Here is a 23,124-nt window from a genome sequence, read left to right as displayed (position 1 = left end):
CACTTTTTGAGGTAGAAGATATTTTGGGAGAACTAATCTATTTGCAATGCTAATTCTTCGAGAAAGATGTCAGTTTCAGATTTTTCTAGATTATATGAAACATTCACAAGAGGTGAAGGAAATTTTTTGAAGGGTAGAGTGAGCTCAACTCAAAGTGTTTCAAGTCTTTGCTCTTTTTTGGAAAATCATTACGGTTTTTTAGATTGAAAATTTTAGGGATTAGCAGAATTACGCCACCCCCCTTTGACTTTTCAGATATTCGGTCACATCTGAAGCAAGAATAGTAATTGCTGTTTTATGCACCATAGATTAATATCATCTTCATTAGTCAACCACGTTTCCTTAAAAGCAAATACATTATTGTTTGAGCATTCTTCTAACATCTTTTTCAGTTGTTCTGTTTTATTGACTAAACTCCGGCAATTTAATTGAAAGAAGCATAATGGATTCTTAAGTTTTGTATTTTCGGAGAAAAAATTTTCATAGGTTAGCGGTGGCCCAGGATTACATTTAATATCACGACAATTTAACAGGTAAATGAATAATCCAAATATAAATGAATAATCCAAAACTTAAATCTGTATGAAGTTGAGACATACTGTTTTTTCTTATAAATTGCTCTTGAACTACGTTTTAAGCAATTATTGTAAATTGTGTCTGCTATCCAAAACTTTCGCTTAACTGTTTTTTGCGTTTCTAGAACATTCTTCAAATTTCACTCGATTAACTTTTTCACGCCTTGCTGCTTCATTTTTACGTGATCTAAGTTACGCTTATTCAGAAATTAATTCTGAAACAAGGCAGTTGTAATTTTCGAGGCTTGATAGACGAGTGATTAATGTGTTTGTCTAGCATTAAGCGGATCGTGGGTTCGAAGCTCTCCGTAGTTCGAATTTTTGCACCCAGAAAGATTTATCTAGGCTACACCAGTTTCTCCGCCTGTTGTTCGAGTTGAATCTGTCCGACGTTGCATGTTTTTAGTCGGTTCATATTTTTTTTATATTTTCTGCTCTATGGTGACTTTTTGTCTTTATTTTTTTTACGTCTGTCCAACTGACTTTTCGTCCTCAAAATGGTTAAACAGGTGAATCTTGGAGGGTATTAAGTCGCTGAGCAGTTCTCTTAGAGCTTTTCTGGTCTCTGGAGTGTACAACCGGCGCTGGTGCTGGGAAGACATAAAATATTGTGAGGGGGCAGTTTTTTTACAGATTGAATCCACTCCCCTCCCTATTTTATCCGACCTCTAACCGCAGACGCATGAACCGCTCACTCCGCTAACCCCTCCCTCCCGTCATCTGGCGAGAGGTTGCGTTCGCCTTCTTCTCAGTTAAGCGTAAGTTAGGCTCCCGACTTCCCAGCTAGCTACTGATGAAGACAATTCAGTCGTTAGAGGTCAATTCGCCCGAAGTTACTCGTTTGCTTGAGTTTTAGGCGCTGTGTCAGAATAAATTTTGTGTCGATGAATTCGCAGTTTTAGAATGGCGCAAAATATTCAAAAACTGTAACTTCAGCTCAGTTGGATCAGTTAACATGTAATTGCGCTGGGTCTTTGACACCAGATATTGAATTTGCAAAAATGCGGGTTTTGCTAGAAACTATTATTAAGAGACATCAGCAAGACGCCATAACAAACAGAACTTACCCTCAATTTGCTGCATTTTGAAATCAACCATTTACTTTAAAAGTAAATACAAGGGCGCCTGAGATGACTTTTAAATCGACTTGATTGTAACGTTTAATTTGATTTCGTTAACTTTGATTTGGATGTAGTTTATTGCAATTGATATTTTGTGTTGTTAAAAAATAATTTTATTTATAATCTATGTGATTTGAAATGTTAAATGCTGATTTTAAAGGGAATGAATGTTGATAAGTGTGTTCAATGATCAAAGATACTTGAGTTATTGTTTCATCAGAGCTCATTTTGAAGTTTTTTTAGTTGGGTTTTCATTTTTGTCTCTATAACTTGATCCCGGTTAAATGGCACCAGCATCAATTAACACCGGTCTTTTTTAGCACCAACAATGTTGCATCCTGATTTTAAGATTTACCCAATGAGTTATTAAGTCTCCATTTATCACCTAAGACTTAATTTATAGATTGAAAAGGTTGTATTTAAATGGATTTGAAATGGATTTATAGATGGAAAAGGTAACTTGAAGCATTACTTAAAATAGTCACCACCCTTAAATGATTCTCGCTCAGAGTTTGAAAATCGTCAGGGTATAGAAAGTTTTAACACAATGTTGGGGGTTGGCACTTTGGGATAAAAGCATTGGTCAATGTGCCCCACCCCGGAATTTGGAATCCTGAAAATAGTGATGATTAATGCCAGTGTTTATCTCGGATGATCTGTCGCCCTCTAATTAATGAGTGGCGATGAAACTTGTTTACTTTGGAATGCTCGAAAGGATCTATGTGAAAGCACATTTGCATTATAGCCACATACTGTAGCATTTTTAAATCACAGGCCGGGGGTAGTTCGGTGGCAATAAGTGTGACACCAATCGGTTTATTGAGTTTCAGAAAACAGCGATCGGTAAGGTTAGCCAAGATCAGCCGAAAATCGGAAAGCTAAAATTGCACATAGAGAACCGTCTCAAGGGTTAAATCGGGAGTTATACAGAATTGTCCCTTAATTGCTTTAGTGATATAAGGCGCGGAATTCCCGTCGTAATAAGTGAGACGATTAATCTGTTTCATTTTATGGTAATATTTTCATATTGGGATCATAAAGGCAAACAAAGGAGAATCCTTTTTCAAATGCTCTTACAATTTAGTACAATTAGTACAATTGCATTATTCTGTTTCAGATGTGAATGAATTTAACTTAAGAGAGGGCTGCTTCTGCAAGAGAAGTCGTGACCGTGACTGCCTCCATTTACATTCTACTTTTTGTCACAAATATACCTTAACGCATCCTGCATATATGGAATGCATTCATTAGTATCATAGGAAGTGACAGAAGGGTTCCCGGATATAAGTAATGGACTCTCTGACAGCAGTGAAGGATATCAAAGAACTAGCTCAGAACGCAAAACACCGACAATCTGTTGTAAATGTAAGGAAGTTACAACTGAGAACATGAGTTTAATGCAGTGTAAATGATGAGATCTGAGTGAAATGATCAGATAAAACTTATGGCTGATAATTTACGGTGTCACCGGGGTAGAAATTTAGGGATACAATTTACTTAGAATAAAAATGTTTGCTTTTACATGATGTTGATTTTAAAAGGTCGCAATTAATCTTTGCCGTTGTCTTATTTGATAATCTATTCCGCTTCCATAGTCCATTCGGTTTAAAAATGAGCAGCAGATAGTCGTTCATGAACAAGTATTTGAATGAAAGCTCTGACGTTATGCAATGTATTTGATTGAGTTCCTTCAGCTTTGTTCTTAATTAGTGCGTGCATTTAGGACAAGGCAAGTGTGGATAGTCTGCTGTTGTTCCTGGAGCACAGTGATCCGATGGTTGTTCAGGAAACCTTGTTGACCTTTGTGCACCTCACCCAAACACTAGATGACAGAAAAACTCTTCGAGGATACCCGGTTTGGCATTTCTTTATTTTACCAATATCGTTTGCATGTTCTGGCAAAAGTAATTCAGTGAAATTTTATACCTTTTCAAAAAGCGAACCTGAACAGCGTACCACAGATTACTTGATGCCTTAGAAACGTTTGCTCCACATTGTAAGCCCGATGTTTGCATGACGTTGAACTTGCCTCAATGAATGACTTCTGAAAACACCATCCAGATTCGTAGTTGTCGGGATGATATTTTCATTTAATCTAAAATTTTGAAGAAAAATTGGAGAATTTGTATTGCAAAGGCTGGCGTCCCATGAAGTAGCCTTGGCTCTCAAAATGATCCCTGCTCTAGTTTTCAAAAAGCAAGAGTAAATAGAAAAGTGCTTTGAAGTTTTTGCCGAGGAAATAGATATGTGACAGATTAGCAGTTTTTCGATAACTTTGTTAATGATAAAGTACACAAGATTTGTTTAAATCAATTAAATTCTATCAAGTTTGTGCTATTGAAACGTCCTCCTATTATCCCCCAAACATCTGGAATCAAAGATATGCAGCCATAGAGGGAATTGCAAAATCAACTGATACTGTTGAGGGTTGGCATTATGGGATACAGGTTTTTACCAAGGCATCCCATCCCGAAGTTTGGAAACTTTTAGCTAACTTTTGCAAAAAGACGCTGCCGTGCAAAAGTTAAACTTCTTAAATGCTTCAGTGGGACTCTACGATGAAAAACTATGAGAGCATGAAATGATGGGCTCAGAACTTGGAGATTTACTGGGACGAAAATGATGTTTTTTAGGGCTATGGCGAGTTCTTCTTGTTTGTGTATTTGAATTAATTTTGTGTTTATTTTTGTTTTGGTGTTAATTCAAATTTGAATTTGAATTATTAGTTTTGATTTGACGTCCTCTTATTAGTTTTAAGTTGACGTCCTCTTTATATCAGCACGGAGTTAGGTCGAAGCCTCCTATCGTTACTTATTATGAATTTTGATCCCGAGTGTTTACCCTATGATGTCAGCCCTAATAGGAAAAACATTTTTGCAATATTTAGATATGAAACTTGCACGTAAACACTCGGGTGTTGCACGTAAACACTCGGGTCCCGATTGTTGTTTTGCTAGCGAAAACAACAATCGGGATTCCAATTATTTTTCTGTTGAACACACGATTAATTTTTGCTTTGATTCGGTTCTTTATGCCTCCTCTAAAAGCGGGTTTAAAATGTAGCTTAGATCGTTTTTTTTTTTGGAAAGTACCAGCTTTCCGTCTTCTAGACTAAAACAGCTTTCGGACTTCTTCGATTCAAATCAAAGTTCAACATAAAAGAGGTCAGAGTGGTCAAGCGTTTTGGATCAAAGGCATTAGGCTAAAAAGCTGGCTCGTCATTAATTTTCGATTTCAAACAAATAGCTTAACGATTTTGGTGTTAAACCGACTTCACTATGAATATATTGTGGGATTTATTCGTAGGGGGTTAAATCTGGGTGTAAAGAAGCAGAACCATAGGGGGTTGCTGACTACTATGTACCAGGGGAGTATGCACCGAAAAAAATGGGAATCCTTTCTTATCAACAATCCTCCCCCCAAGAAAGGATTATCATTTTTTCGGTAGACTTGAGGTATTTTATATTGAGGATAGCAGTAAACTATCAGTTTGTTGCTTTTAATTAGTACTTCCTTTTTAATATCATCGTTTAATGTTCCGACCCCTCTTGAGGGGGGGAACTATATACTCAGTGTTTTTTTGTTCAGACAATTTTGACCGATCGATATATTCATCGCAGACAGTTGTGAGTGGTATCATTAAAGAGCCCGTTCAGCGTGGAATATAAAATGAAAATGTTTTTTTTGAATTTCGTTTTCTAGAGCGAGTTATCGTGGTTTAAATTTTGTGAATATATGAAAAATTTGCGTTATTTCCAAATTTCCCGGAACTTTTGCTTAAAATTTCATCAATTTTGCTAATAAATGTAAAAATTGTAAACAATCACACTGTTGATTTTATTTTTTGAGACAAAAAGCCTTGTTGAGTATTTTGATTTAATTTTTTTGGCTCAAAATTTTGGCTAAATATTTAAAAATTCAGCCTTTTTCATCAAAAATTGCACGAAATAAGCTTCTTTAGTCCACTTTGATTAAATTTGCCGTAAGTACAAACCCAAAAACAACTAACACAATCTTTGTAAACTAAAAGGGAACTAATCCTAACCTCACTTCCATTGAGAGTTGTCGGGAATTAGAATTCTGCCGTTTTTTTTGCAAACTTTACTATATGATTATCAAAAACACAGCATTTGTTTTTGATCTTTTAACTAAAAAGTTATCTAGATCTAAAACATTCGATACAATCGAGTGTTCCACATGGACGAACAGCAATAGCAAGGTTGGTTTTGGTCCAATCTTGGACTGTTACAATCAAAAACTGATTCAGATTTTTATCAGTCGGTCTTTTTTTTAGAACAAAATTCGATCTTTTTTATGTAGATTAAAGTACAGAACAATTCCAATCAAAGCGCACTGTTGATAGGTCCAATTGGTTTCCTCAGCAGTATCTAGTTTCTTTACTCGAAAGATTATGGTCCTTTTGACTTTTAAAATGTTTGATTTTTAAATAAACATGGCTTATTGGACCTCGCCACTATTTTTCTTTTAATTTGGTCAACTTATAGCTTAGTGTCTGCAAGAAAGAATTCTTCTTCTTCCTGATGATTTAATAATTAATCCTTATTGCGGTCTTACGTGTTAAGTTATGGTTTTCTAGCTTTGATACTACTAGCTCCCACATTTTTTTTAAATTTTTAGGCATTGGCCATTTTTCAAGTTTTTTTCTCGTTTTGTCACATTATCACACTATTGACAGTTCACATAATACGTTATTGCTGTTCAAGATAAGACAAAATTGAAGATATGAAAGTATTTAAAGGCATAGATTTTGGTTTTAACGGCTTCGACACGCCTTTCTGGAAGAATTTAATTGAATTTTTCACATTTGTACTTAACTGTAGTTCTTACTTTGTCTTTTTAGTCGTATGAATTTGCCTGGATAATGACTGGTCGCAATGGCTTTTTTGGAGTAATAATTGAGCCATTATTTTGATTTGAGTAGATAGCTAATGGCTTTTATGGCTTTGAAATAATGTTTTCAAAAATTAAAAAAAATATCTTTTTGACTTCGCTTTTTGTTATTTTTCATCAATGTGTTACGTAGCCTCGTATATTACAGGTCACATATGACATTTTTTTGGGGAAGGTGCAACTGTACAAAATCTAATGTGTCTGAAGAGTTCATAATAAATTTACTGGCTTCGACACAGGTTATTCGCAAAAATGTGAACTAAGTTTTGGTTTTTGTCTAAGTTTGTTGTTTTTTCTAGACGTAAGCCATATTCTGAATAATTACGGTTATGTTCTCAAGCGGTTCTTGTGGACGAGCAAACGAAACTATTTAATTTTTGCTTTTTGAAGCTAATGCCCTTCATGACTTTAAATATAATTGTTCTCGAAAATTACTCAATTTTGCTGTTTTTCTTTGTTTTGTCTACTTGTTGCCTATTCTCTCTAATGAGAGGTTGCATACCACATTTTTGGCGTTACCACATTTTCGAGGAAGGCTAAATTGAACATATTTTGTGCGGCAAAATCTGGCTTTACGGCTTCAACAGCGATTTCTCGCAAGTTTTAATTGAATTTTGTTGTCTGTTTTTTTGTAACAGCATCAAAAAAAATGAATAATAACAGGTCCTAATGTCCTCAGAAGCGTAGGTGATCATAAGCATGTTGGATATTTTCAATTTCTATCTAACGGTTTTCATTACTTTGAATTTTTTTTTAATTTAGGCCAATGTTTTGTTGCTGTTTTTTTTTGTCTAATTGTTACCGAGCCTTATTGTGGTGTGATCCTATATCTTTCTTAGTGAAGTACAATTTATTTTGTTTAGTTTCATGTTCTCAAAGAGAATCTAGCCTGTGAGAGAGAATCCGCCCGACTTCTCTCATTGTCTGTCCGACATGCTGGAGCTTGGTTGTCTGCTCCCCCCATTCCAGCTCTTGGGCTTCATATGGCACCAAATGAGTTTAGAATTAGTGCAAAGTACAGGTTGGGTGTCCCTGTCTACGACGCCGAAAGGAAGTGCCCGTTCTGTAAAGCAGGAGTTCTTGACATCTATGGGGATCATGCCATTGCGTGTCACGGTCGGGGAGACGCAATTGCAAGACATGACCGTATTCGAGATAAATTAGTGTCTGCTTGCTCATCTGCGAATCTCTCACCAGTAGTGGAAAAAAAGAACCTAATTCCAGAAAGCCAGTCACGCCCTGGAGACATCTTTGTCCCTACTTGGAAAGCGGGAAAACCTGCTGCATTTGATGTAACTGTTACTTCGTCGCTGCAATCCAACTCTCTCACTAATGCGGCTACAAAGGCAGGATACGCACTTGATGCAGCAGATGAAAGAAAATATTGTCTCCACGACGATAACTGCGCAAAGATGGGAATCACATTTGTTCCCCTTGCAATTGAAGTTCTTGGCGGGATATCGGCAACCTTCAAGAAAACACTCAAGCGGTTGGCTGTGTTAAGTGACAATCGTTCCTTCCAAGCGCAGGGGTTGTCTGTAGCTTTCTGTAAACTAATGCAATCCTTGTCAATCACCGCTGTTCGGGGATCAGCGGAAATGTTGCTGGCACGGGCTCCATAGTAGACTGTTTTGCTTTTTGGGTGCTCGACTGCTCGGAGGGGAGATGGTTGATCCAGTACTGTTGCAATCATTGTCGACAGATATGATCAAGGGGTCTGCCTCAATGATTTTGACACGCTCTTTATGGCCAGATTTAACAAATTCAGAATCAGAAGAGCCGAGATTGGCCTTTAATGATAAGTCACCAAAACGATTGCAACAAACGGGAGACTTATCAATGTGCAGTTCTAGTATTTTTTATTCTTACCTGACCAAAGTGGGGAGAATAAAAACATACATTTTACATGTGAAAAAATAAAAAAACGCCGACGAAATGAGATTCATAAACTGTTGATCTGTTGTATTGACAATCACCGTTTTGTTAACCAAGTTAATTATTTTTGGTTCTAGTGTTTAATTTAATCTTGCTACAAATTGAAAAAAAAAGTTTTTATTTGTCAAATGGACAAAGATTTGGATGTAATTAATGTTTGTTGTTTGATTTTGTTGTTCTTCTTGACTTGCTTTTTTAATTATGGTTGATCTCATCAATCTAATGCGGTATTTTTACTCCACTGATTTATTTGCCTTGCAGGTGATCTTTTTGTTCATACACATTTCGAAAAATACTGTTCCTCGTTTGGTAGGCATTTATGCCAAAAATGTGGATGAGCGGGGTCGGAACTTTATGTGCGAACGCACATTACCGAGCCTCCTTGTTCCATATATTCTCTAACAGATTCTTACATCGTTTATTTAATGCTATTTATGTAGAGACTGAGTTTTGGATCGTACAAATAATCGAGCAATTACTTTTAGGATAGAAATTTTACGACTCTATGCGTTTGAAAATCAAAAACCTAGTAATCTATCTCTCTAATACAGATGGAAGAATTGAGTGTGAGCAGTTTAGTTTTCTTAGCGTTTCAAATCTCAGTTGAAGCATATAGAATGTCGCACACGATCAACATGGTTTCGTGGCCTTGAAATGATTGCATTTAAAAAAAAGATTAGCAGCTGTTGAGCCATAACTGGCCAATGGCATATTTTTGCGGACCATAGTAGTATGTAAAATGACCAGGTTGACCAAGTTATATTTAATTGCTTTAACAAGTTGGAAGTTGATGATTTCATTTGCGCTGCTTATGAAAACACTTGAATGTGAGTTTGATATTAGGGCATCATATCCACCCTTCGAGCATTAAGCGAGAGTCAGAACGACAATCACGACAGTGAGATCAGAAGACTGGCGGGAGACGTGTATCGCAGACTTGACATGGGCGGAGGCCTAGATCTCAGGGAAACAGGAGTAATACGCAAGTACGAATACTATTCCTCAAAATTGTTCCACGAGTAATTTGTGCTAATATTTTCTGCTAAATATAATAACAAGTAATGTTGAGTTGCGGGAAAAATTGCTTCTGTATTGCCAAAAAAATTTTGTTCCTCAGTTTCGCTGATTCTGTTTTTATGTTACTGAGCTGTTTTAAGGTATTCTTTTAGTTAAATTTAGTTAGAATGCTAAAATAATTTTATGACGTGATTGCACACTAACCAGAGGGAGTTAGTTTCGCACCCCACCTAATTTTAACAAGGAAAATAGGTAAAGTGCGGGCGCCAATTAACTTCAACCCGTTAGATCTAACTTGCCTCGTGAAATCACCGCAGACATCAGCAATATGATCATACCATAAAGCATGTTTCCACATGTCATAGTTGCTTTAAGAACGTTTAAATTTTCTCTTAAACTTTTCTTTTACTTAATGATTTTAATAACAGTTTCATCTAAATCTTACGAAAAGGTGACGTCTGTAGCTGCAAAACCTTGTTTCATTTTACTAATGACAGTTTTCAAGCATGTAGTGCAATCTGTCCGGCATCAACTATCAAAGTTTAAATTTAAATGAGATGACAGATGAAACTAATAAAGACTTGACTATAGCATCATAGAGGAAAAACTCTGCCTTGAAGTGGTCGACCCAAATATAGAATTCAATTTTTCCTTTCAAGAAATACAATTGAAATTAGTGCAAAAAGGATTTTTTGTTCAGCAGTTCGGCTTCTGTTGTACACTTAAACCGTCGAAATATTTGAACTAGATAGAATGAAGTAGTATAATAATTAATTTTTTTAAAATATTTATTGAGAAATAATCTCCGTCACTGAAGATCAATGATACTAAGATAATTACATCGAACAATTTCACTTATCACATATCTTCGCAATATCTTTGTATAACCTCTTCAATTTTTTCTTGATCTCCCAATTCATTGGGTCGGATAAGAAAACGTGTTAGATATCAATTCGTAAAATTTGCTGAATTTGGTTTATTATAAGCCGCCCTTAGCTTCTCAGTCAGCTATTATAGCAGCGCCCCATTTTTTCTACTTAGTCGAACAAAGATTTGTTTCGCGTTACCTTAGTTCTCGGCTTGTACATCATTTTGCGTGAAATCTTTTTGACTTCTCTAGACTAGTTTCATTCTTCGCTCCTTTTGGTCAAAGTGCTTTTAAACAGCAGTTGCTCAGCAAAGCATTCTATAGTGAACAGAATTAGTACCGAAGACGAAATCAAAAAAGCCCAATTTTAGATCCCCGATGCTTGAAATTTGTTCTTATAAGTTTAATATCTCTAATGCGTTTTACTACTTGCATTGATACTTGCCACTGTGAAAGCTGAGAAACAGTAGTATGCATAACTACGAAATCCAATAAAAAATAGTTCGCAATTTAAAAATGTTTTTGTACAAAAATCAGTTTTTATCACTGTTTTTCAGTTTCTTAGATCCCAGTCGTTGTCTTGGGAATCAATGGTGGCCATTTTCCTGCAATCTGCTGGATATAATTCTCTAATTCCATCGCATTGGTGAAGACACAAATGCGCGACGTGTCATCTTGAAAAGAAACAACGGACAACTTTTATAATTATGTTTCTCTTAATATTTATGCTCTGTGACAATTTTTGTTGCTTTTTGGCTAGGTTTTGATTTGAAATTGAATGGCATTAAGTTTTTTTTTGCTTTCAGTTCTCCCGTTTTTCCAATAGCTCAAAATGTAATCTATATACACTATGGTACCAAAAAGCTACGTACACCTAAAGATTTTTTAAAAAGCAATACAAACATCAAGTACATCAGTTCAAATTTTGTTCTCTAATAACGTGTCATTACACCTTTAGCTTTTTTGACGTCTAATGGACGGTTTGTATAGTTTTCGTACAGGTTTCTCACGACTTGTGGGTTAATTTCATTCCAAATTGCATACACATTTTCTAAATTTTCCCAAAAAACTCTGTTTTCGTAATCGTTGCTTCAAAATCGCCAATAATTTTTCAATAGGATTCAGATCTGGACTGTATGATGGCCATTCCAGTACCTTCCACTCGTTTTCTCGGAAAAAATTGCGGATAATCTTCGATTTAAGCACAGGAGCATTATCTTGTTGAAATATAATGTCCAGGAAATGCTTTTCTTCGTAAGTTTTCAAAATTTCCAATTAACCGACAGCGTTTAGCTTGTTTGGACACTTAGCAAGAAATTTCCGTCCATCTGATCGTATTGCACTTTAACAATTCCCGCGTTGGAGATGGCACCCTTGTTTCATCAGAAAAAAACAACCTTCTGCCAGAAATAGAACCGCTTCTTTAGCATATTGATACACCATTTTGAACGAAAACACTTGCTTTTCTTCTTCCAACTGACTTTTTTTGCAGCATTTCTTGAAAAAACGCCATAGTTTTTGAGAATTCGTCTAACTGTACCTCTGGAAATTGTGTCGTAGCAAGAGAAAGCGTTATAAGCGTTGCAGTGAGGTTTTGGGATCTTTCAAAACATCAGTAACTAACTTTTTTTCTGATTTTTTTTGACAATTTTGGGGGTCTTCCGCTCGATTTATGGGCCTCGGAATTGTTATTTTTCAAGTAACGTTTGTATGCATACTGTGCACTAGATCTTGATTTCAAGTTGAGTTGCTTTTGTTTTTTAGACCATAAAAATCCGATATCTCGTAGCGTAACAACTTGGCAAACTGTGACAGAACAAAGCGGTTTAACCATCTTTTCTGTTTAAGCGGAGAAAGTGAGAATGATATTTCTCTTAAAACTTCTAAATTTCACACCTTTTTTCACGCCTTAGCGCAAATCATGCTTATGAAGCACGAATCATGCTTCAAAAGCAGAAATCATGCTGTACGTAGCTTTTTGGTATCATAGTGTAATGCTCCTGAAAACGCGGATTTTTTTCCACGTTTAAATCCAATTTCAGGAGGTCTTATGTGGAAGTTTAGACATCAAATTATAAATAAGGCTGTGAGTTTAATAATTTCAACGCTGTTTTTGGTTGAACATTCTGTAGAACCGCAGCTATATTTACAGCAAGAATATCAGTCCGTTTTCTCGTGTGGCACTGTGAGTGCTGTTTTTCAGCGAGTGCTGTTAAGGCAGATATATATAATCTAATGATGAACACATACCATTGCGCGAATCGATCAGCGAACGATTTCAATGGCTCAATATTTTGTAAAATATTCGTGTGTTTTTAATTGTTTTTTTTTTTTGTAATTTTTCTCTTCACTAAGTTTCCTTAACAAAAGGTCCCATTGACGGTTTAAGTAAACCTTCATAATGTTTTGTTTCAACTGCTTATTTGTTTTTTGACAGTCCTCAATGGCACTGCCATCAGGCTGTCTATCCTAGAAAAAAAATATTTATATATTATAAATGTTTTCTGTCCGTATCTCATGCTTTTTGTGGCTTCGACTTTGTTTGTTTTCGTTTAACGTGTTTCTATTTTTTGGTGGCTTTATTGCTACTTTTCATTGATAACAGGACCCGTCGTCTTCCTGAGGAGTCATCAGTGCAGTTTCAACTTTGTTCGAGATCAACTGTTTTTTCTTTTTATGACTTTGAAATCGTTTATCTTCGAGAATATTAACTGTTTTTTCAATTTTGCCTCTTTTCTTTTTTGACGTTTATATCGGTCTCATCTACGAGGGCTGCTTGCGAGTGAAACAAAGCAAGTCTGATTTGTGTTCATAGTTTTGAGCTAACGATTTTGATTTTTATACTGGTTTCTTTTTTAAGAAAGGCAACGAAACTTTGGGTTTTGTCCGTCCTTTTTGTTGTGTTGTCTCTTATTCGCAACTGTTTTTGTTTTAAATTACTGTATATTATGGTCGGTTTTTGATCTGCAACTGTGGCTGCGTTTCATTACGAGGTTACGTGTTTTTCCAACCTTGGCGCCACGTATTTGAGAATGCGAAATTAGAGAATAGATTTAGGGGATAATCAAAGGCTGGGGACGGATAATCATAAAGCTTTGTTTTTTGAAGGACTTTTTACTCGAAGTTTGCTTGGAAAAATGGATAGAAGTTAAATTCAGAATCTCATTTTAAAAGAAAATTTTGTTTTGACGAAATCGTTTTCTTTTTCTCGAGATATCGATTGTATTAATGCTGATTTCTTTTGTCAGTTATATGTGAATGTTGCTCGGGTCAATTTTGTTGATTTTAGTCAAAGAACAAGTAACAAGACTGGTATTTACTTCACTGGAATATGTTTGTCAAATTTGAGAATTTAAGATATTTAGGCCAAGAATGTGGATGAATGGGGTTGGAGCAATATAGACAAACGCACATTACCGAGCCTCCTTGTTGCAGCTAATTGGGCGATCAATTTTTTCCTGGCCTTTTTTTCTGATCATTTGTCGAAAGAGGCGTGATAAACTTAATGCCCAGAGGCATCGAGTCTTGGAGCTTTGTTGATCTTTAGGATTCGCTGTGATCGAAAATCGCTGGGAATGCGGATATTCAGGTTGCAGGAGAATTTTTTTGAAATTGTGGGTCCCTCGTTTATCGTGTTCCCCACACGCGCCGAGTCGTGTTAGCCTCACTGAGCCAATCTTTCAACTATCAACTCGAGATCGTAATTTCAGAGCAATTCTTTGGTCCTTTGTCGGTTATCTTAACTCATCATTGATTTGTTTTTGTAATCGCCGTAGATATTTGTATCCTTCAAATTTAGGAGCTGCTGGTTTTGTGGTCTAATTTTTAAATTGCTGTCAAACAAAATTTCTTGATTTGGTCCTGTTCATTTGTTTCAATTTTTTGCTTGATTGATTTTTGTCCTAACGCTTTGCTTTTCGAGAGTGACTTTTTCACGTTTTAGATTTTGGTTTTTGTGTGATCTACTTTGCTCTCATTCAGAACTTACGCCGCCTACTCTAGTCAGTCTACCACTAAAGGGCAAACGAAAAGTGGGCCTAACATTTGTTTCTTTTTAATAGCCGCCCTCATCTTCTCAACCGGCTATTATAGCGCTCCTATTTTTTTACAATTCAAAGAATTTGAATTGTATTGGGGCGCTGTCTTTTTTTCACACAAGATCTGTTCACACATTTTCATGATTTTTGAAGTCAATTTAGAGTAGTGATTTTGGTCACGCCGAAACAGCAAATGGAGCGAAAAAGCGAGTGGTTTTGCGGCGTGAATTTTTTTCGCTCTAATTTTAAAGTAGAGTGAGAAAACGGTGTTTGAACAAAAATTCGGATTCTCGGTGGTGGTTTTTGTTCACATGCGGCAATTTCACTCTGATTTTTACTGTTTTTTCGATTTTTTGGATCGGATTTTTTTCTAAATGGTTTTCCCAATCCATTCACAGCTCATTCTAGGCCTAGTTTTTTGTTTGAATTAAATTTTCATTTCTCGCTAATGGTTTTTCTGTCCACATGCTGCATTTTGATATTGATTTTCTGTTTTTTTTTCTTATTTTTTTGTTCTAATTTTTGTAAAGATGCTTTTCTCAATTCACTCGTAGTCCATTATAGTTCTAGTTTTTCTGTATAGTCAATGAAAATTCTTTGAATTATACGTCAGGACTTGTCCTGCTATGTTTTTTTACTTCGTCGAATAAAAAAATGTTTCGCTTTACCTCATTTTGCCGCTTTTTCAACATTTTGCGTGATATCTTTTTGACTTCTCTAGGTTAGTTTCTCTCTTCTCTCATTCTGCTTAAAGTGATTTTGAACATCAGTTGCTCAGCAATTCAAAATGAACAGAGTCAGTATAAAAAACGGGATAAACCCATAAAGCCCAATTTTAGATGCCCGCTATTTGAACGTCGTTCCTATAAGTCTTAGTTACCATCTCTAATGCTTATTGGTATTGATAGTAGCCCCTGTAGCCTCTCTCTAAGAAACAGAAATACGTTATGTTCAACTACGAAATGCCATCAAAATATATCGGACTTAAAAAATGTTTTTGTACAAAAATCTTTTTTTTTTTCAATATCTTCTATTCTTTCAATCCCAATCATGCTTATTGGAATCAACGGCGGCTATTTTCCGGCAATCTGCCGGGTATGTTTTATTTAGTCTTAGTAATGGTAATAATAAGCTCTGGTACTATCATTTGAATCCGCAGAGTGACATGCTGGCTCCTCGGTTAAAATAGGTCAGAATTGACACCTGCTGTCGGTTGAAAATAGTTCATATTGATTATTGTCCTCCAAATTATTAGCAGTTGTGTAAAAATTCCATGTCACCCGGCGCATATATTCTCTTAAATACCCATCTATGGTTTGAAATTACGCTAGCCAGAGATTTCTTCGGCATATCCGCGAAACCCAACTTCATTTTTGGTTTCATGGATGTAACTTAATCAAATGCACAAACTTTTCGCCATTGAGTAGCTTCATAAAGTGCCAATTTTTAGAAGTCCCTGCAGTACCCCAGAGTAAGTGAAGCATGCTCGTATTGACTGTAATAGCATCACAATTAGAGCTAACAGTATTTAAAGGCATTAATGTTTGATTAGCGGCATGATTTTTAATAGGTTAATGTGAATTTCACGCTGCACATGAGGTGCTCTCTTCATTTTCAAATAAAAGTAGAGCCTTATAGCTGAAAAATAATGTCGAAGTTTGACGGAGAGAAAGACTTCGAGTTTTGAAATTCGCTGGATTAATGAAGCTCATCCAGTTATATAAGCACATTGGTTCTAATAAGGTCGCGAGACAACAGAATTAGAAGATCTAAAATTATGCAAGGACTGTTAATTGTGTAGTAACGTCTTCTTTTGAGAAAAACATCAATTTGAAAGCATCCAAGTTTGGCACCAATTTTGAACAATGTGATTCTCTCACTGTTCATGTATAGTTCTCGAAACTGAGTTTTGATATGAATGAAACTAACTGTTTGTGTCCAACTCAAAGTTCCCTTGGCTAAAAAACGATAGAAATTGAAAGCAGTTCTATTAAGTAATTTAACCAAATTCGGCAATTGCTCAAGTCTTTTTGATCCTTCTATGGAAAATGTGTATATCTGATAATTTGTCGTCTGCTGGTTTTCACTTTGCGTTCTATGCTACCCAAATCCTCTACAACCTTTAGTCGCATTATTGACGGATCTTAATTGCTTTTAGTAACGCATATTGGAAGCTATTTATTTTATCATTTTTATATTATATAACCATTAGTTAGTGATTTGATACAATTAAGTTCTGTCAGCGTGTCTTGGTCTTCTTGTTCTTGTTACTTTTTCGCAGCTCCGTCAGGTTTAGTCGGTTCCACAATGTGCATATCAGCTGAAGTTTTAAAATGTAGTTGTTACGATTTGAATTACCTCGACATTTTTTTTAATGTACTACGTTAGTTTTTCCAGCTTTTTCTGTTCTCTTTCAACTTTGTTGCTTTGTGATATTTATAATAATAGCTTTATCTGCTAACTGCTTTGAAAATTTTGTTGACAATTTTGCTGACTTTGACGCTTTCAAAATTGTTTCAAAGTTTCGATTTTGGGATTCTTTTCTTGTCCGTTTTACTTTTATTTATCTTTACCTTTCGTCCACCTTTTTTGTTTTGTATGTGACTGTTTACTTCTGACTCTTTGACTGTTGAACTGTGTTACGCACTAACTTCTAGAGTTTATATCTTGGTGCTTTGGAGGTTAGTATTCGGATTAATTAACTAGAATTATCGTTATTTTACAAGTACTTATTATGGTTGTTTCACAGTGCGATTTTAGCAGATATAATTTAAATACAATTAACTAGTAATAGCCTTTTATTGAGCGGTTCGAATGCGTGACATATCCACTGGTTGCCTTGTATTTTAATAGCTTTTCACTGCTATATTCAAGTTCTGTCAAGTCTGTTATAATTTAGCGAATTTGATAAAGATTTTCCTGTTCAGTCTTTAATTATTATTTCCGATATTATGGAGAATATTTCAAGAGGAACAATAAGAGGTTTTGCAATTTTAACTTGTATTTCTAAACTATGTTATCAACTGACCATCAGGCTGGTTCTCCGGTGTTCTGGTGATCGTAATTTTGAAGAGTTTTACCTCGTGTTGTATTGGTCCTTCGCAAATATTTACTGATCTTCAAGATGGACATTTTCCTGGTTTTGTACGTCTCTTGATGTTAGTTTAATACATATATAATTTCCGTATTAGCACCTACCTTATCATCATAATTACTTCACCAGTACATAACTTCTCATGACTTTATTTACCAATTATATTAATTCATCTTCACCGAAGGTAAATATTGAGGCTCTTGGATAGGGTAATGTTTTTCAGTGACCGGTCAATTTGCTGTTGTTTTTAGTAAACATAGACAAGTTAGAGGTTACAGGCGTAGATGGAAATACGGGCTGCACATGGCCTTGAGAACTATCTGAATATGAAATAATTTATAGCACTTTGTATGGATATTTAAAGGAAATCATCACGTAACTAGAGGCATGAAATATGGGCGTGAAAAACTGTATAAATCGAATCAATCATTTTGTTAAAAATTTTGAATAAAGAAACGGATAACTCTTTGAAGCATGGCTAGTCAAGATCCACTAGGTGTCGCTAATTGATTAGAGGGAACGGTGACTGGTCCAAGTCTTAAGCTATATAAACTACAGTTTAGAAGCTGAATTAAGTATATCTGTGTAATCAAACTAAAACTGTGCACCAGATTTGAGAAACTTGATGTTGAGTGGCGTCAATTCGAATTTTCGTTTTCTTATGAAATCCCAATGGACGTCAATGAGTTCAATTGCTGCTATCCAATTTCATGGCCCTATTTTTTTAAGCGTTTTTACAGGTATAATAAATGGGAACTCGTTTGTAAGGGGGAAGAGTCAAATTAATGCTCATTGTACTTGCCTCGAAAATTGTTAAATTTTTCGGCAATATTTTCTTCGAAGATATGTTGTTGCCCGTCTCATATGAGCTAGAGCGATTCGGGATAAACGAGAGTAGGCGTTCAAGCACGAGCTCTTTTGTTTTGTCATCCGTCTTCGTTCTAGGTATGAAATAGGTTATCTTTTGCGTCGCCTCGTCAAGCATTCAGGGTTTTGGTAAATTGAGAGTAGTTTTTCGCTTTCAAGTTTAAAATTCTGCTCAATTGAATGCCTATGTTTAAAGTTTTTCGCTTAGTTTTTGAATTAGTTTTGTGGCTTCTCTCATTTTTGCTGATTGTGTGTATGTGTGTGAAGGATCATGAAATCTCGTTGGAGTTATTTAGCCCAAGTTGTAGGCTTTCTCAAGTAGATATCTTTGACTTTTTTCCTATACAAGGAATATCTTTGCATTGCTAGATCATGCGAAAACTTTATTGTGTATTTTGTAAATGTTCGAAGCTGCAAGTTTAGTGCGCTGCTTTGTTTGTTATGTATTAAGTGACTATTAGGAGTATGAAAGCATTTTGAGTTTAGGGACAAGGCTCTTATTTTTGTTGCTTTCTTTTTCTGGTTTTGTTTGCAAAAGCGTACTAATATATTTTTTTGAAATCTGACAATTTTATTGGTTAGTTGCTATCGTCTTGAAACAATTTTAAACAAAATGGCACAATCGCTTGGTACACTATCAATGTAAAATCATAGAATATACAAGCGTTACGTACCGTTTAGTTTGCTGTTGATTGAATTTGCAATGTTTGCAAATGTTGTTGAAAACGCTTCGAAAAAATACGATCAAATGTAAGATTTGTTATTCGTTAACTGCTCCATTTTGTTTTTTTTTCTAATAGCCACAAAGGGATAGCTGTGTCTATTATTGGCCTTCTCTTGGTTTTTTAATTTCGTCAACAGGATTTTTGTTACGACCTTATGACGTCACAACCACCACTTCAAATCTGCTTTTTGTTCATTCGTCCATGAAACTTCAACTGATTTCTTGCGTGACGTCATTTTTCACTCTTAGTGAAAAATGTTATTTTGTTCATTCGCGTGATCAAATTTTTGATCGCACGTGACTTACCTCACTCTCAAAAATGACTTCTCTTTACTTCTCAAAGAGATGAAGCCAAATGAGTGTGTGTCACTCTAACTGAAGGCTATTTAAGGGGAGCTATTAGAATCCGCAATTAGTCATCTTGAGATGCAACAGCTCTGCATTTTAAAAAACTTTCTGTGTTGATCTGTTACCATCTTATTGAGACTGCAGGTCTACAACGCTATTGCGGCTATTTTCTGGCAATCTGCCAGCTATGTTTTGTTATTGTTTCTGTCTTGATGAGCTGGAAAGAAAGACGGCTTCCAGAAACATTTTTTGTTTTGCAAGTTTGGTTCAATTATTAGTTCGAATTGAAGAGAAAAGTATGAAAGAGTTCATTGGTAATAATTTTTGAATGGAACATTAATAAATAATTGTAAAACTGGTTAAAATGTGCCATGATTAAAATTTGAATTAAATTGAAAAATAATTCGGACAATTTAAGTTCTCCAATCTTTACTAAGTATGTGTAATTTTCGAACAGCTGAACTGTTAGCAGGCATTATTGATCATATAGGCTGCTTTGAAACTGGGTGAAAATGCAAATGGCCCGCCATCTGGACAAGAAAAGTAGTTAGAAAGCAATATTTAAATTCTCCGTACAGTAGTTTAAAAACCCGTGAATGTTTTCATTTTTCTGGTTATTTTTGGAGGTAGCAACATTATGGAGCATCGAGTAATGATCCATAGGCTTTTGCAAAAATTTTAAGAATCAAAAGTTTGTGTTTGAATCTTAGACGAAGAGCTTTTAAATCATACTTTTTGGTCTGTGATGCTTTCACAAGAAATGAAAATTGTCTCAAAAATGTAGTTATTGCATCTTAGATCTTAACTAATTGGTTGATAGTTAACACCTATTTAGTCCTAATGCGAGCCGATCAGCACGATTATAGTGTTAGCAATGTTTTGATCAATTATATATTCCTCCATTGCTTTAATCTGAAGCTGCGCTTTGTACACACATTTTTATGATAGCTTGTTTTTATAATTAACTTATTTGAAGCTAACTGATTGTTGTTTTTTGTTGTTGTTGCTTCAGAGGCAGGGGTCTGAGTAAAGTATCGTCTCTGGCTGTCTCAATACCTGATTCCAGTAGTGGGACAGCCTCACCCTTCATTAGAAAGAGCAAAAATTCTCGCAGTGTCACATTCTACATTGAGGGTCTTCACGATCAAGAGAGTAAAGCCATGGTCGAAGAAACTCTATGCAGTAAGTACTTAAGGAGAAGTGATTTGGATTGTCTATTAAAAATTATCCAAAAGACTATGTGTTGTTTAGGCATCATAGGTGTGATAAGCTTCACTTTCAACCTTACCAAACAGCGCACAGTGATCAGGGTGAGGCCCGAAGTAGGTGCGGCCACTATAGCTCAGGCTCTTTCCCGTGCAGGTTTCCCCTCTCCTCAACAAGTAGTGAAGAACCCTAAAGGACAGGAGGAGTACATCTCTTTTGAATGCTCAAGGTCTGTGAATTCTTTTAGCTTCTAACCCATAGTTTCAAACTACAAGCATAACTGACTAACGTCGGGGCGAATTTTCGCAAACGACTGGCGAGCGGTTAGCAGCATTAGTAGCTGGTTGCGGCTTACGAATGCAGCTTTAGCTTTACTAAGGGGGGAGGTTAAACGCGCGGGGTACAGAGCGGAATGAGGTGCAGGGGGATGAAGTGGGGCGCGGCGTAGTGAGGGGAGTCAAACTCTAAGAACAGCCCTTCACACAATGAATTCATGTCTCCTAAACAGTTTTGAATCGCATGCTTAGAGACGAGTAAACCGCAGGGCACTTAGAGAAACTTAATGACCTCCGGACTTTACATGTTGTTGCTGTTTTTGAGGACAGAAGGTCAATTAGTCAAACGGAAAAAAACGATCAGACGAAAAGTTGGTAGAACGAAAAAGACCCTTTGTTTGAGAGCATTTAATTATGGAAATCATAAAGGGATGTTTGTGCTAAGGTGGGGGGGGGGGGGAGCAATTGACTCATTCGATGCTTCTTATATTCGAGTGCATGAAAAACTTAACCAAAAGTCGTGGAGTAATTTCTCGACCCGGTTGTTTTATTGCAGCAATAAGTTATGGCACCATTTGCAGAATGTTCTCCAGAAACTGGGCAAGTTTGTGCCTTGAGACACTATGTATCCTATATTCCCGTTTTTCAGAATATTATATTTTGAATTTTTGTGATGTAGACCCAACAGCCCCCTGCCCGATTACCTGCCTGAAGAGGATCCTGAAGTTGAAGACCCAACAACTGCTGTCCGGTTGCAGGGACAGCCGACTGAGATGGAGCCCACTTGGCTGTCAGCCACCGTCAATTACCTCGCCAGATCCATGTACTGGTGATGCTGTGACAAGTCGGCATCACAACAGCAAACACGTAAAGGGCAGTGAAATGATTGGATTGTACGGGGACAATGATACCCGGATAATCTCCTACCTCAAATGAATAAAGACCATTGACACAATACCGCTATGTACAATTGCACCTGAGACAAATCTAGTGGCCCTTTCATCAACTGACGCCAAGCAGATATAAAGAATAGTCCGTAAGTTTTGATGAATTTTTGATGAACTGGTTTTCAAAGTATTCCTAGTAATTTTTAGGTCTAGATTTTATAGACTTTATTCCATAAGCATTATTCATTGCTCTCGTAGAGAAGCAATCATTGTAAACGTGTGTGTTTTTATGCAAAATTTTCGCTTCACTGTTTTGACTTTTCGAGTGACTTTTATGCCCTTGATTTTTTGTGTTTCGTGTGATCTAAAATTCTCTCTCAATTACAATTTCAAGCAGCTGAACTCAATTGACGGCAATTTAATACTAAAAGTCAAATGAAAAGTGCGCCGAAACTAGTGCCATTTTTGACTTTAAATCTTAGTAGTGGTATATGTTAACCTCTAATGTGGTTATTTGAAGCCCACTATTGAACTTCTTAGTCCCATTTAGGCTCACACCCCCCGCCCGACTGAAGCAGGCTGCAATTGATACGATCATACGTGATGTGCTCATTTAACATAGCGACTTCCGCAGTGTTTTGAGGTCAAATGAAACTTATTTTTGTAATGAATACAGGCAGTGATAAGGCTTCTGTGGATGAGTTTCAGCAGACACTATTTCTATTTTGTCGTTTTATAGTTTTGTAACTGATAATAACTTTATCAACTCATTTCTGTATGTCTCTTGGCAGTCTGCCAAGTGTTTAAGAAAATCAAAGGAATTGGTAGTGAATAAATGTTGGTTAACTATTGCTAACTTGATCGATGATATTTTTTAAACAAATCACTGATAGTCTAATTGTTCTGTTTAGGTTGTCCTCAAAAGCTGCCCTTATTTTATACAGAGTCCTCAGTCTACATTCAGTCTAAAGTGAAAATCAGATGCGGCCTATCTGGCCAAGGACTCACAAATACATCTGCAATGTTTTTATTTATATTTCATCTTGTTCATACTAATTTTATATACATATAGATTGGTATGCGATTTACATTGTCCAACTTTCTTCAATTCAAATTATTAGCTCCAGTTTTATTGAAGAATATAGCAGAGAATATTGTATAAGAAGGAGTGACTTGAATTTTTGCTTATTTGTTCAGAACAAAACGGTAGAAATCTTGATCATCTCAGAAAATGTTTCCAGCATCCTCTTATGGCCGTT

The 23,124-nt window shown here is 36.0% G+C and overlaps 1 protein-coding gene across 3 annotated transcripts; it reads left to right on the top strand.

Annotated features, from left to right (window-relative positions):
* Positions 1–2,817: 2,817 nt before the first annotated feature.
* LOC142339648 (armadillo repeat-containing protein 1-like) lies at positions 2,818–22,991 on the top strand. Of its 3 annotated transcripts, none has more exons than XM_075389851.1 (8): positions 2,818–3,061; positions 3,420–3,551; positions 9,386–9,528; positions 15,915–15,935; positions 20,510–20,679; positions 20,749–20,932; positions 21,658–22,010; positions 22,777–22,991. In XM_075389851.1, exons 1-7 carry the CDS (start codon positions 2,987–2,989, stop codon positions 21,809–21,811), a joined length of 879 nt encoding a protein of 292 aa, XP_075245966.1. In that variant the 5' UTR covers positions 2,818–2,986; the 3' UTR covers positions 21,812–22,010; positions 22,777–22,991. The 3 variants fall into 3 exon arrangements, with proteins under 3 accessions (XP_075245966.1, XP_075245958.1, XP_075245974.1); XM_075389843.1 differs by having other exon boundaries at positions 21,658–22,014; XM_075389859.1 differs by lacking the exon at positions 15,915–15,935 and having other exon boundaries at positions 21,658–22,014.
* The last annotated feature ends 133 nt before the right edge of the window (positions 22,992–23,124 follow it).

This window comes from Convolutriloba macropyga, chromosome 1, assembly GCF_964194025.1.
Source record: "Convolutriloba macropyga chromosome 1, txConMacr16.3, whole genome shotgun sequence".
In the NCBI taxonomy this organism is placed as follows: domain Eukaryota; kingdom Metazoa; phylum Xenacoelomorpha; order Acoela; family Convolutidae; genus Convolutriloba; species Convolutriloba macropyga.
Note: the sequence above shows the minus strand (reverse complement) of the source record. Positions and strands in the feature narration are given on the sequence as shown.